At 42.9% G+C, this 16260-nt stretch overlaps 1 protein-coding gene across 1 annotated transcript; it reads left to right on the top strand.

Moving 5' to 3' along the window:
- Positions 1-17: 17 nt before the first annotated feature.
- Positions 18-15938, top strand: LOC115093765 (zinc finger protein 22-like). The gene is made up of 2 exons (XM_029605985.1): positions 18-125; positions 14659-15938. The coding sequence occupies exon 2, from the start codon at positions 14756-14758 to the stop codon at positions 15779-15781; it is 1026 nt and encodes a 341-aa protein (XP_029461845.1). The 5' UTR covers positions 18-125; positions 14659-14755; the 3' UTR covers positions 15782-15938.
- Positions 15939-16260: the final 322 nt, after the last annotated feature.

The raw sequence follows: 16260 nt of genomic DNA, 5'->3' as shown, positions 1-16260 counted from the left end.
TATCGTCCGATTCGTCCCTCTCCGCTTGCGCTTTATGATGACGTCTACACCAAGCGCAGAACAACACATTGAAATTCAGTGGTGTCTGGCCAAGTGACGGAGGGGAAGGGATTGACAGCGGCAAGGTGAGAGACGGTCACGTTTACAGGGGTCGGGCGTGAGAGCTCTGCATAGATACGGGAAACATTACAGGCATGTCAGTGTGTAAATGCGTTGCAAAGAAATGCCTGAGGTATTTAAATAAAAGAAGAACAATGTATAATAAAACATAATTACAAAGTGCAGAGAGGACAATGACAGGTTTCTGGAGATGTGTATTTTGTCTCGTCATGTTATGGTTCTGGCCATGTAACTGCAGTTTCTACTGAGGACTGTACAGAATTTTTCTTGCTCGTCTTTTGTGGAAGCTTTTTATTTTATTTATTAGCTTTGGGAAATGTGCATGTCTGATGCATGTTTTGCACAGTACATGAGGAAATATATTTCTGGGTTTTTTTTCTCGTGTTGCACCATATGTAGTCTGGCTTCTTGGGGTTTTCCTTTTTCAGTTTTTGTATACAAGTAGCCTAGTGGGTTGTATAGGAATAGCCTAGCATTTAGAGCAGCAGGCTATGAACAGGGAAACCAGGGTTCAAATCCTTGTGACCTTGGGCAAGTCACTTCAGCTTCCATCCCCTCAGATAGAGACTTAGGGACCTATTTACTAATAATCTTTCCCTTTCACACAAAATGAGAGAAAACCTTTAGTAAATTACCCTCTTAGATTGTAAGCCCTTTGAGGATAGGGAAATACCTAAATGTAATCCACTTTGAAGTGTCACAAAAATATAAATAAATGAATTAAAATAAAGTTCTAATTTGTGGTCACTTTGGGCCTAATTCACTAAAACCTTTCTGTCATTCTGTGTCTATGGAAAAAAAAAAACAAAACCTTAGTGAATCTAGCTCTTATTCTGTATTTGATGAGGGTCTGGTTTTTTTTAATGTGACCAATATGTGGTATGCACCATTATTCCTAATTTTCCTGAGTTGGTACCTTCAAATCTTAAACCCTGGCTCATTCTCTGATCATAGACTTGTTGATTTTAACTATGTTTACTATAATAAGTAAATGTCCTGAAGCCTCCTATATGTTTGATCAGTGTTCCTAAATTAGATAGTCCCTTTTCCAATGAGCTTACAGTCTCTTATGTGTATTTGTATAATGCTGCATATGTGAAGTAGGGCTATATACATGATATTTGATAGTAGTATGTATTCTGCTAATGCTTAGGTTCTGTATAGCTGTCCAACTAGACTTGTTTTCCAATCTGTATCTTCCATTAAGAGGTGTATTGGTGTTCTAGGACTTGTTGCATTATTTTCAATGCTTCCTTTTCATAGGCAGGGATTTTGCTGTTTGAGTCCTAAGAGCTAATGCTGTGATGATGTGGCAGGTTTACCTTGTAGGTGCCAAATATATATTTTTTGCAGGGTTTTATGTTACACCACAAAGTGCCTGCTAGAGGAGGGAGTTTATGTTTCTGTTACTGAAGTGACACCAGAATTTGAATATTCTTATTTTTCTATGGTGACTAGTAGAGGGAAGCACCCTATTTCTGCTTTGCACCAATTGTTGAGGATTTATGTTTACAGAATTGGTAGTGCAGGGTTTATATTGAGGTTCTATATTATTTTGTGTAAATCTAGGTTAAAAGTAGACCCAGACTTCAGGAGGAAGTGACGTCATCAGGAGAGATGGTAGCCTGAATGCAGAGCTCCTCTCCCTGCCTAGCATATCATGAGTAATCAGAGCCCCTAGATCTCATTTGTCTTCTTTGACTGTGAGGCTGATATCTTGTGGAGAAAGAGCGGTGGCTGCTAAGTGAAAATCTGTAGATTTTCGTCAGTTTTCTTATAAAAAATGTAGCACTGCTGAAGGAGGGGAGTGTTGTGATGGTGGCAGCCTGGAAGGCCTTGGGGAAGACTTGAGCCCTGATGATGCATTGAATAATTCCTCTGCACATCTCCTTTTTCTCTCTGAATTCAGAGAATGGTTTTGCAGTCTGAGAAAGGATCTGAAAGATCACAAAAACGAATTGCTGGGGATGATGGAAGACATTAAAAAAGAAATAGCTAGTCTGTGACATCGGGTAGATGATTTAGACACCCGAATGGAATTCCAGGCAGAAGCTTCTAAACACTTCCAGGAAGTTTGTTCCGAACTTCAAGATGAGAATTTATCTATAAAAAAAAAGCTGGTTAATCTGGAGAATTGCACTAGAAGGGGAAATCGCCAATTTCGGGGCTTCCAGGAAACACCAGAAAATGCTGATTGTGAGGCTTTGATAGTGCGATTCTGTAAACATCTTACCACTTTGACTGACTATTGAAAGGGAGAGCGATTTCCCTGACATTAAACTGGACAGAGCCCATGGAGCGCTGGGTACACATAATAACAACCGTATCAGAGATATCATAGTCTGTTTTCATGATTTTTCATAAAAGAAAAAGTGTCCACAGCTGCTAGGAAACAATTTACCTGGTTATGGGAAGGTCAAGAAATAGCAGTCTACGCTGATTTGACGCAAGCCACTTTGCAGAATAGTCAAGAACTGCGAGAAGTTACAGCTTTCTTGTCCAAAGAAAACATCAAATACAGATGGCTACATCCTTTTGGCCAACCCTTTTCTAGCGATTGAGTGACCTCCAAAATACGCTCAGGTGACGATGCTATCGCCATCCTTGTGGATTTGTTAGTTCTTCACAGTGGATCTGTTGACACAAGAGAGCGGAATCCTGCTTCACCCCATACAGTCCTCACTGCATCTCACAGCATGTAGGTTGAAAGGACAGTATTAAGTCACTTGCACTTGCCTTTGGAGATCCAAGAGGTTCTGGTGTCATCCAGGAAATCTTCTACCAGAAGGAACTACCAGGGCAAGTGGGTTAGATACTTGGCTTGATGCAATGACAAGGGCATAGACCCCCTTCTCCTGCTCACCAGAACTCCTTTTAGAGTACCTCCGTTCCCTTTATCAGGCGGGACTGGCGACAGCTTCGGTGAGGGTCCACATCAGTGCCGTTGCAACCTACCATCATCCCTACAATGGCCTACTGGTGTCCAACCACCCACTAGTCTCCTGGTTTATGAAGGGTATTCTAGGACTGCGACCACCGGTTCACAGACCACCTGTTCTGTGGGATCTCAAGTCTAGTTCTGGAAGAGCTGACGATTCCACCTTTCATACCTTTGGAAAGTAGTCATATGAGATATCTGTCATGGAAAGTTCTGTTTTTAGTCCCTCTGACCTCCGCAAGAAGAGTAGCGAGTCACCATACCTTGAATTTCATCTTGACAAGGTGACTTTATGGACACACCCCTTGTTCTTACCAAAGGTAGATTCAGCTTTCCATATCAATCAAACCATTACCCTGCCGACCTTCTTTCTGAAGCCGCACAAAAATGACGGTGAGAGTCAGTTCTATATGCTAGACTGCAAGTGAGCCTTGGCCTATTATAAGCGTAGAATGCACTCCGAATCTAGAACCTCACAGCTATTTGTTTCCTTCAACCCAAATGCCCAGGTCCGCCAGTCTCCAAGAGGACTCTCTCGACTTGGATTTTGCAGTACATTCAGTTTTGTTACAATAAAAGATCAGAGACCCTGACCAGTTCGCCAAAGGCCCATCAGGTGAGAGTGATGGCAGGTTAGTAGCTCACCTATGTGAGGTCCCAATAATGGATATATGCAAAGCCGCTACATGGTCCTCACTCCACACTTTCATTTCCCATTACTGTCTCAACCAGCAAGCCGCTGCGGATGTGATGATGGGCAGATCCATACTCCAGTCAGGGACCACATAAAGAGACTGTCCACTACTGGACCAGGTTGGGCACAGCACGTCATACTCAGCCTCAGGAACTGCGCCACGCTCCCACAGGGACCCTTCATACTGTGCTCACAACCTTCAGCTGGGGACTCCCAGACAGCATAGCTAATTCAGCCTGCTTATCTGTGGGGAAAAAAATGGTGTTTTCCTTAGATAGCAGGATGAATTAGCCATGCTCATCTCCCCGGACATTCTCCACTTCACGCTTCGCAGACATGCTTTGGAATAGATTGAGGAGAAAATGGAGCCGTGCGGGGAAGGACGTGCAGCCACACACACAGAGCAAAGCTCTGTCATCTTTGAGAAGCTCCACCTAGCCACCCCGGAGGGACGTCCCCAGACAGCATGGCTAATTCATCCTGCTATCTACGGAAAACACCATTTACAGTAAGCAAACTTGCTTTTTTTTTTTCCAGATTCAGCCCATGATTTACAGTGGGTTTCAAGCAGGGTTAGAGTCTCCTGGAAATCCTCTTGGGTAGGAGCTAAAATTACCAGATCATATATACCTTCAGCAGGCATTTGATCTCTGTTTCATTTGGTGTCAGTCCTGAGATTGAGGATCTCTCCAGTAGTGTAAGTTGATCACTGAGGTAGGACTTGAGACTCCATCCTTGTCTTACTTCTCTTTCTGCATGTTTATCTTTATCTTACATCTAATAGATTCATTATATAATAGTTCCCCCTTTTCCCATTCCCAGTTTGCAGTAGTTAGAGTTTGAGACCAGGATACCAAAAAGAATCAAAAGGTCAAAAATCAATAAATCAAGTAGATAGAGTATTCTCCTCATGGAAGAATTTGTTTTTAAATTTATGTATGTGCTTTTTAAGCTTGCACACTACTTTGACCTGTTGTGATATTGCGGTATAAAAGTAATTGTAAATAAGTAAAGGGGGTTGCTTTTACATACATATCAATCCAGTTTCTGTAAAGTAAATATGTGGTCAGTGCTTTGGGAGGAGCCCAGTTTGATGTCTGTGCAGGCTTTTGCTGTTTGCTAGGAATTGTTTTCTTTTGTTGACAATGTCATAAAATAGATTTTCCATTGATAAGCAGGCTGAATCAGCCATGCTATTTGGGTGATGTCACCGACAGCGCTCTCGTGGACATTTGCTTCTCTAAGTTAAAGTTTTGAACTACTGTGCTTGTGTGGCACTTCCCGCGCAAATCGCGATACCCATCTCTTCAGTTTGTTTTTTTTCCCACGCTCAGGCATGGACGAATGTTCTTCCCTGCGCATCTCTTTAGATTTTCTTCTTCTATTTTTCTTCTTTATTCATCGTGTTAGCGATTCCTCAGACAGCACTTTTCAGTGCCATAATGTCAGGCCCCAAGAAACCGGGCTTTAAATATTGTCAGTGCGGACACATAATTTCCATCACTGACAACCATAACTATTGTTACATTTGCCTAGGTCCAGCTCATGACCAGGCAAAATGCAAGGATTGCGGCGGTATGTCTCACGGAACATTGAGACAGAGAGTGGCAAAGATCACAAGCCTCCAAGAACGGGAGGGTGCTTCGTTGACTTCAGGTAGTTATACACCCTCACCGAGGCGCTCCTTCCACTTGTCTCCAGCGCATAAGTCGTCGTCTCATGAGGTGGCCAGGAGGGCCTCTTCGGAGTAACCAAGGGGTAAGAAGCACCCAATTTCTTCAGGGGCTGAGGTCACTATAGCACCTAAAAAAACCCATATCTACTCCAGATCCAAAGTGACCTGAAGGGGATGCATTGACGGCGCCATCGGAAGAACGATACCTGACTAGGGTCCAAATGCATCGAAGATGTTGGAAAAAGCATTAGAAAAGAAGCACGCCGACATGCACGATGCATCGATGCAGGCCTCGATACAGATGCATCGACACGGGCCTCGACACATGATGCATCTGCGCAGGCCACGATGCAGAAGTCGACAGAACAACAGTTGCCGCATCCCACGAAGCACTGCGCATCAACACAGACTAGCCATGTTAAGCGCAGTGCAGTATTGACGCACACAAAGCATTCATCGATGCATGTGTCATGAAAAATCAAGGACTCGACTGGCAGAGCCAAATCAAGTCAACATAAACCCGGGTCTCCAATCCACCCTACAGATCCCTTCCAGGAGATTCTATTTCAACCTCCCTGGTTCTCGCCTCTCCCTGTATTGATTAGTTCTCAGTCGGCTTTGACACCAGAGGGCCGCTCGGTGTGTTTGGGCTTATCTTCCTGCTTACATCAACATTGCCTCATACTTCAGGAACAGCTCTCGTCCAAGCTTAGACCTCCTGATAGGGAGAAAGGATCCTGGAAGCCGTAACCGGCCATAGAAATTTTATCTGCGAAGGTACATCCTTGGGGTAGACATTCCTATTCCCCTCAAGAGGAGCGGCACCATTCAAAATCTGCTACAAATCCACAGGCTATTCAATCACAACAGGCCATGGACCAGATCTCCTCTATCATAAAAAATCTTTTTTCAACGTTGCATCCTCGATGTTCTCCTCCACATCTTCCAGGTCCAGGGGAGATGCAGATTCATTAACCACTCCTCCTCATAGAGAGCAACTATCACCAGCTCTGGAGGAACAACCGGATATAGTTCAACACTCTCCCCTAGTCAGTGTCCAGGGCTCTCCACTGGATCATTCCCCAGACAATTCAACAGCAATCCCCTCTGACTCACCGGAGGAGTCTCCAGACCATTCCTCTCCTCCAAAGAATCTCACCTATTCAAAATTTGTGGACAAATTGGGCAGCGTACTAGGATTCAAGGTCCATAAAATTCCTGATCCTCGAGAGGAAGTATTTGGAAAACAAAACTTCTAGATGTACCAGCTGAACCAACAGCTCTACCATCACATAAATTACTGGATTCAGTTTTGTCCAAGATGTGGGAGTCCCTTCACTCCATTCTTCCAGTTTCCAGGAAGTTAGATTTAAAATTCAGACTACAAAAATCGGCCACATAAGGCGTTGTTCAACTTACTCCCCAATCATTTGTCGTTGAGTTGGCAATGAAACATGCAAGAAGTGTAGACTACATGCTTCTATTCCTCCTTTGAAAGAGCATAAAATCCTAGACGAGTATGCCAAGAAAACTTTCCAAAGTGCCATGTTGACATCAAGAATACAGCAGCACCAATTTTATATGGTGCAGCATCTGTACGGAAACTTACAGTTACTGAAACCTTTTCTACACTCTGAATCAGGCCATCCAATTACACCTTAGCCATTCTGTGACATGCAGGAAGATCTATGCCACCTACTCAGGGCAAAATATGAATCCTTCGAGACATCTTCTAGAACCTCGGCAACTGCTATAGCTGCTCGTCAGACAGCCTGGCTCTGCTCTAGTTCAGTCGGAGAAGATGTGCAAGACAAACTGGCCAGTCTTCCCTGCTTGGGAGATAACCTATTCGGTGAAAAGCTTAAGGATACACTGGCCAATTAAAAGAGCAGAATGTGGCAGTTCAATCTCTGTCGGCAGTATCAGACACTCAGTTGACATTGATATGCTTCTATCAACAGTATAGGAAGACATACTACAACCAGCAGAAACCATGCAAATATTTTCCATCCTACAGACTGCAACAGTTTCAATCGTTCCAGCAGCCGTGTTCTCAAACCCAGTTGGCTCCAGCTAGAGGATGTCTAAGAGACAGGAAAAAACAAAAGCCCTCCCAGTCGTCTCTTCAAAACCCTCCACCATCTTTTTGAAGAACACCGAGCCACAGCCTCACCTTCCAGTAGGGGGCAGAATAATATCTTTTGCCTCGCAGTGGAACCACATCAATTTGGATCAATGGGTTGTTTGAATTGTCCACGAGGGTTATCATCTGCATTTCCTCTCCCAACCTCCTCTTCTATGTCATACAACCCAGTTCAGGGATTCTTCTCAGTCACCTCTTCTGGAACAAGAGATCCATGCCCTACTCCAGAAAAAGGCCATTGCCCAAACACCAGATCAACGCAGGATACTACTGCTAATATTTCCTCATCCCCAAAAGCTCAGGAGGTCTCCGTCCAATTCTGGATTTATGCTCCCTAAACAAATATCTTTGGAAGAAAAAATTCAAGATGACTTCCCTGAAACTGGTACTCCTGTTCATTCAGGAGAGTGATTGGATGTGTTCACTGGACCTCAAAGATGCCAATACACCCCTCCTGCCAGCGGTTCCTTTGCTTCCAAGTTCTACTTTTTGGTCTATCCTCAGCTCCCAGAGTTTTACCAGGTGTCTGGCTGTGGCTGTGGCTCACCTCACGTGTCAAGGGATCTGCTTCTTTCCCTATCTGGACGATTGGTTGATAGTTTCCCCCCACCAAATGTCCCCGCGTCAGCATCTGGAATCTACAATCTTCTGGATGGAGTTTCTGGGATTCCTCATCAACTACGAGAAGTTGGTACTCAAACCAACTCAGATTTTACAATTTATAGGGGCCAGAATAGACTTGGTCCAATCTCTGGCCTTCCTTCCCCAAGAGAGAATCGATCGACTTCATCATTTCTGCATAGAATTGCTCCTTTGCTCAAGGATCACAGCCCACCAAGTCCTGGTATTATTGGGTCACATAGTGACAGCCATCTATGTAGTATCTCACACTGGCCTGCACATGTGCAGTCTTCATTAGGGATTGAAATTACAATGGACCCAATATCATAGAAACATAGAAATGACGGCAGAAGAAGACCAAACAGCCCATCCAGTCTGCCCAGCAAGCTTCGCACTTTTTTTTTTTCTCATACTTATCTGTTACTCTTGCCTCTTAGTAACCTTTTGGTTCTATTTCCCTTCCACCCCCACCATTAATGTAGAGAGCAGTGTTGGAACTGCATCTAAGTGAAATATCTAGCTTAATTAGTTAGGGGTAGTAACCGCCGCAGTAAGCAAGCTACACCCATGCTTATTTGTTTTCCCAGATTATGTAATTCAGTCCTTGTTGGTTGTTGTCTGTATATAGATCCACTTTTCTTCATTCCCCCTGCCGTTGAATCAGAGAGTCATGCTGGATATGCATTGAAAGTGAAGTATCAGACTTTCTCCCCTGCCGTTGAAGCAGAGAGCTATGCTGGATATGCGTGAAGTATCAGTCTTTCTCCCCTGCCAGAGAAGCAGAGAGTTATGCTGTTGAAAGTGAAGTATCAGGCTTATTTGGTTTGGGGTAGTAACCGCCGTAACAAGCAAGCTACTCCCCGCTTTTTTGTGAATGCAAATCCTTTTTTCCACATTTCCTTTTGCCGTTGAAGCTTACAGCAATGTTGGAGTCGCATTAACCGTGTGTATGTTTATTGAATAAGGGTATTATCTCCAGGCAGTAACTGTCATTCCCGCGAACCACCCACTCTTCATTCACGTCCCCTAGACTTTATGGATCCACAGTGTTTATCCCACACCTCTTTGAAGTCCTTCACAGTTCTGGTCTTCACCACTTCCTCCGGAAGGGCATTCCAGGCATCCACCTCCCTCTCCGTGAAGAAATACTTCCTGACATTGGTTCTGAGTCTTCCTCCCTGGATCTTCAACTCGTGACCCCTGGTTCTGCTGATTTTTTTCTGATGGAAAAGGTTTGTCGTTGTCTTTGGATCATTAAAACCTTTCAAGTATCTGAAAGTCTGTATCATATCACCTCTGCTCCTCCTTTCCTCCAGGGTGTACATATTTAGATTCTTCAATCTCTCCTCATAAGTCATTTGATGGAGACCATCCTCCTTTCTGGTCGCCCTTCTCTGGACTGCCTCCATCTTGTCTCTGTCTCTTTGGAGATATGGTCTCCAGAACTGAACACAGTACTCCAGGTGAGGCCTCCAACCAATGTCCACCAAGATAACCATATCAAACTCCATGAAGATGGACATTCGTTGGTGGTTAAATCTGGAAGTCCTAACTGTCAGACCACCTCTTCGAGATTCAGCCCACACCCTAGTACTCACCACAGATGCTTCCACTCCAGGTTGGAGAGCGCATCTACTCATTTACAAGACTCGGGGTCAGTGGTCAAAAAACAAACTAGCTTAAATAAATCTTCTGGATCTCAGAGCCATGAGATACACATTAATAACTTTTACACATCTGCTATGAGGTCATACCCTCATTATTCATACAGACAATCAGGTTGCCATGTTTTACGTGAACAAGTAGGCTGGTTCACGATCCTGGATTCTCTGCAGACAAGCAGTATAGATCTGGAAATGGGCCCTCAACTATTCAATAACCATGAGGGCTACATACTTACTGGGGATAGCGAATACATTAGCCAACTGTCTCAGCAGACTGTTTCATTCCCACGAATGGTCGCTCAACCCATCAGTAGCAAAACAAATCTTTCTACAATGGTGCTGCCCTTGGATAGATCTTTTTGCTACAGAATAAAACCGGAAAGTTCCTCAGTTTTGTTCCGTACACCCAAGCCATCTGAGAAAGATATAGGATGCCTTCCTAATGTTGTGGTCAAGAGATCTCCTTTATGTGTTTCCTCCGATACCTATCATCTCAAGAACAATTCAGAAAATAATACGAGACAAGGCTTGTATGATACTCATAGCACCCTCATGGCCGAGACAACCCTGGTTTACTTATCTGGAACAGTACTCCGAGACCGATCCATTAGATCTCGATTAAGACCTAGATCTCTTGACTCAGGTAGGAGGCTCCTTTCTTTATCCTCTACACTCCTCCCTCCATTTGACAGCCTGGATGTTGAACATGGGATTTTGCAGGGCATAACTCTTTCAGCAGATATTCAAAGATTTATCATAGCTGTGAGAAAACCATCAACCAGATGTAACTATTCCTTCAAATGGAAAAGGTATGCTGAGTGGTGTCAGAGTCGAGACATTAGCCCTTTCTCTTCCACACCCAGCAATATCCTCACTTACTTACTACATCTTTCCAAGTTGGCGTTAGTGACATCATCAATTAGAGTTCACCTAAGTGCTATTGCTGCTTATCATGAGAGGGTCAAGGACTCTTCAGTAGCTTTTCATCCTTTGGTTTTGCGTTTCATGACAGGACTTTTTAACCTTCATTCTCCAATCCGAAAACCTCCAGTTCCTTGGGATTTACATGTGATCTTATCAGCTCTAATGAATCTTCCCTTCGAACCACTACATTCTGTACATTTGAAATATCTCACTTGGGAGGTGGTTTTTCTCATAGCAGTCATGTCAGCCTGAAGAGTGAGTGAGCTACAGGCATTAGTTCATTCTCTCTCTGCCAGGTTCTTGTGACCTGGTTTGGCCTCTGTTGGAAACAGGATGCTGGGCTTGATGGACCCTTGGTCTGTCCCAGCATGGCAAATTCTTGTGTTCTTATCACGACAAGGTAGGCCTCAGAACTCATCCTAAATTTCTACCTAAAGTGGTTTCAGCTTTTCACATTAATTAGGAAATTTCACTACCTATCTTCTTTCCCAAACCATACAGGAACAGAAGAGAATCTCTACTGTAAAAGAGCTTTAGCTTACTATAAACAAAGAACTCAGTCTCATCAACAAGCCTCACAACTATTCGTCTCATTCAACCCTAACTCGGGTGTAGCAGTCTCCAAAAGGACAATATCCAGCTGGCTCTCAAACTGTATTCAATTCTGTTACTCTTCAGCACATTCACCCTTGTTCAGTTCAGTCACTGCACATCAGGTACAAGCCACAGCATCCTCTGTGGCGCATCTACGAAATATTCCCATAGAGGACATCTGCAAAGTGGCTACTTGGTCATCAATTCACACTTTTACCGCTCATTACTTCCTTGATAAGCTTGCAGCTTCAGACAGAGGTCTGGGAAAAGCAGTGTTATCAAGTGTCCTTAGCCAAAAAGTCATGTCCATGGGGAGGTTGGAAAAAAAATCAGTTCTGCTAATATATAAATAACTTTGGGATTGGTCAGTCTATCTCATGCTACAAAAATGTTTTTCCTTTGGGCTTGGGACTCCCAAATAGCATAGCTGATTCAGCCTACTTATCGACGGAAAAGAAGCAAGTTTGCTTACCATAAAGGGTGTTTTCCGTAGATAGCAGGATGAATTAGCCATGTGTACCCTCCTCCTCCCTGGATATGTCTCTTGTCCCAGCTCTTTCTATCAAGCTGCTGTCTACTAGCTTTCTCACTAACTGAAGAGACAAGTATCACACTTTATGTGGGAAGTGTTGCCAAGGCACAGTAGTTCAAAACTTTAACTTAGAGAAGCGAATGTCCGCGAGAGTGCCGTCTGTGACGTCACCCAAATAGCATGGCCAATTCATCCTGCTATCTATGGAAAACACCGTTTACAGTAAGCAGACTTGCTTCTTACTAATATTACTTTTGACTCAGATACTTTGTAAATTGGATTAGTGATATCGTCATGATTACAGGTTGGTATACTTAACCCTCATACCCATGTTTCTGGAAGTGATCAGAAAGTAGAATCAAGTTAAATAATTTTACTTGAGTTTCCTTGACTTGTACACTGCTGTATTTGGGCATCTCATTTAGAACTCTATCAGGAGCCCTTCAGAGTCGGGAAGCATTCCATAATTCGGTGTTTTCCAAACCTCTCCTGGAGACACAACAATCCAGTTGTATTGTATTGTTATAGGGATGTCTAATGATATCAGGTAATTTTTTATTACACTTTCCAGCATGTTTAGATCTTCTTGGGTTTGTTTTTGATCTTGTATTAGATATTCAAAATGGATCTCTTTGTAGAGAGTTGAACATGCTCAGACAATATTTTACTATTCTGGATTGTTAAATCAGGTTTTGTTTTGTTTTGGTTTTTTTTTTATTATTATTTATTTATAAGCATTTCTATTTTAAAATACAAAACAACTTTGATCAGCAAGTTATTCAAGATCTTTGCCAAGAAATACTAGATATATATAGAAACATAAAAAGAAAGCACAGAGCAAAGCTCATCCATCTCAATTTTGAAAACACAATCTCTTTTTAAACCAAGGGGTTTAAGAATAAGGAGAATAATGCAATTTATCACAATATTAAAAGAAAAAATAGTGATTATATCACTCCCATAATTTGTATTTACCTAGTACACTCGGGTGTTCTTTCAAATCTGAGGGGTCTTTTGGTTTTTTAAGAAGCTACTCAGTTGTTCTGGATTAAAGAAAATAAAGGTATTATTTCCCTTTTTTATCATACATCTACAAGAGTAGCGTAAAAGAAATGAGGCACCACTATCCATTACTTCTTTTTTCATACTTAGGAAAGCCTTACGGCGATCTTGTGTAGCTTTAGCAAAATCATGATAGATCCGAACTGGACCTCCATAAAAGAAAGTATTGAAGTTTTGGAAGTAGTGCTTCATTACTAAATTAAGATCCTGAAAGGAAAAAAAACAATCAAAAGGGTTGCTCTCTCGAGGACCTCTTCTGACGAGGCCTCTAAAAAAGCTGTCAAATTATTCAATTCTGATGGATTAGTAGGAACCATTATTGAACCCTGTTTCTTTTGAAATGTAAGAAATATACTCTTATTTAAAACAGGTATTTTTTTCTAGCGGGATTTTCAAATTTTCTGCGAAATATTTCCTATGGCCTGGATTTATCAAAATGCGATAAGTATTGCATGCGATAGCAAAAGGGGCGTGTTTTATGCTAATATACAGTTTATCACAATTTGCACTAATTACCTATGCGAAGAGCTAAGTTAGCGCAAATTGCGATAACATTTTCAGACTTTGCAATAAGTACCATACCTGTTGTATTTCCTGCATACAACCACTAGGGGACCATTGTTAATGGTCCCAGGGAGCTCAGACGAGAGAGAGAGAGAGAGAGAGATAGGGTACAGATACCTATCTAGGGAGAGGGCATTATGGCTAGGCTCTCTCTCTCTCTCTCTCTCTCCCAGATGGCTAGGCTGGTGCTCCGGGAGCTTCACACCATATAAAACAGGCCTTTCAGGAGACATCGCAAAATATGCTAACACCTTACCGCCCCGAAACGCACGGCTTAACGCTACTGAAAAAGGTGCAGTTAAAATCAGCGTTTAGTCTGTGCGATAGCACTTTGCAGACTGGCAAACCCAGCCCACTCCCGCCCCTAACTCCTCCTCCTCTTTTTCAGATTTGCATCACACCATACGATATGGTGCTATCGCATGCGTTAAAGGCGTTATCGCATGCGTTAACGGGGCTTTTCGCATGCGATATGACTGATATAGGTAAACCCAATACTTTAGGAAAATTTATAATCCTTAAATTTAAACAACGTGAATGATTTTCCAAAACTTCAATTCTCCTTATAGTATTTAAAAGCTTTCGAATTATCGAGGCATTTACTGACTGTAAATCTTTTATGTCAGAACCCATAGACTGCATAGTGAGGGAATGTTCTGAAAGTATTCTTTGGTGATCACCAGCCACTACATCTAATTTTGTTGAGACAACTTCCAGTCACTGAGATTGGTCTTTGAAAACCTGCATAAGAACCGCAGTCAGGTCCCATAGTGAGTCCGAAGTCATCACTGCTGGTCTCATCACATTCTTAGGAGAGTCTGATATAGTTGTAATCCCAGGAAGTACATTCTCTGCGCACACAAGTTATACAATCAGGCATACATGTTTGCACGCCAGGTAGAGCACACACCTTTTAAAATCTACCCCAATGGTTTTATAAAGTCAGTTTCCCTATAGGAACCTGCTAAATATTCAGAGCATGGGAGTGATGGAGCTTTTTTCTTTGCACCTTTGATTTCATAAGTGATTTTGTTATGATTATATGATTCAGGCAGAACATGAAAATGAAAACATACAGTAGATACTATTTCAGTTTCATGGTAAATTTTATGTTGCTTGCTTTGTAGGCTCCAAATGGAAGCTGGAACTGAAGATTAAAGTGGTGAACTGTGACTATGTATGTCACTTAAGTAAATTTAATCTCGCTACAAAACCAGCAGTAGTATGGATGGTAGGAAACAAGAGGCAAGTACAAAAGATAATGTAGAGTATTTATTAATTGATAGTAAAGGCATCCCTTACACTGTTCAGGAGAGGAATGATTCCTTGCCCCATCTGTCCAGGGGACGACCAGCTAACAGTGGTGAAAGAAAGAGACACCTTGAGAAGGAATATACCAAAGATGTTGGACATTCAAGAGATTTTGACAAGCAGCATGCAACTTGGACCAAAGATAAGTCTCTTAAATGTCCTGATTGTGGGAAGAGTTTTAAATGGCCATCCCATCTAAAGCACCACCTGAGAAGCCACACAGATGAAAGACCTTTCAAATGCCCTATTTGCCAGAAGGGATTTAAGGATGCCCACAAGCTTGCTAGGCACCAGCAAATTCATCCAGAATTTAAAAAGGACATGGTGTACTGGAAGTTATACAAATGTTGTATATGTGGTAAACACTTCAAATATCCTTCAGACCTTGAAAAACACAATCTCATTCATACAGGAGAAAAACCATTTAAGTGTACTGTTTGTGAAACAAGCTTTAGAAGATTTGACCATCTCAAAAGGCATACATTTGTTCACACTGGTGACAGGCCATTCAAGTGCAGCGTCTGCGAGAAAGGCTTTGTGGAATCCACGGAACTTATTAAGCACCAGCGAATCCACACAGGAGAGAAGCCTTATCAATGTGATCTTTGTGAAAGGAGCTTTTATCACTCTCGTAGTCTTAAGGAGCATCGAGCTGCCAAACATAGCCAAAATCACACACCAATCAAAACAGAGGACGAGGAGGAAGGAGACAAAATCCACAAAGAGAGTTTTTCTTATTGTGGAGAGGGCAGGTTCCAGTGTCCTGCTTGTAGGGTATTTTTTGATAATGCTGATGAGCTGGAGACCCACAACTGTACATCTGCAAAGGACCTTAGGGATGTGCAGATGTTGGACAGCACATCAGATGAGGAAACTGAAAGAGGAGATGAGTCTTCCAAACAAAGAAAAGACTACAGACATTATTGGCAAATATATTAAACCTATGAATACTCTTGGGGCCAAATTCAGATATTTAGGGCCAAATTTTAAAAGGTGCGCGCGGGCATAGATTTGTTCGCGCAACCCGGCGCAAACAAATCTCCGCCCGATTTTATAACCTGTGCGTGCTGCCGCACGCATGTTGTAAAATCCAGGGTCGGCGCGTGCAAGGGGGTGCACAATTGTGCAACTTGCGTACGCCGAGCCGCACAGCCTTCCTCCGTTCCCTCCAAGGCCGCTCCGAAATCGGAGCGGCCTTGGAGGGAATGTTCCTTCCGCCTCCCCCCACCTTCCCCACCTTCCCCTCCATTCCCCTACCTAACCCGCCCCCCAGCCCTATCTAAAAAAAAACCCCATACCTTTGTGGAAGAAGTTACGTGCACCGGCCAACAGCCGGCCCATGATCCCGGGCACAGCAGCAAATGGCTGCTGTGCCTGGAGGCTCCGGCCACGCCCCCTCCCCGCCCCTTTTTGCAAGC

This window comes from Rhinatrema bivittatum, chromosome 6, assembly GCF_901001135.1.
Source record: "Rhinatrema bivittatum chromosome 6, aRhiBiv1.1, whole genome shotgun sequence".
NCBI lineage: Eukaryota > Metazoa > Chordata > Amphibia > Gymnophiona > Rhinatrematidae > Rhinatrema > Rhinatrema bivittatum.
This window is presented reverse-complemented; position numbering and strand designations above follow the sequence as displayed.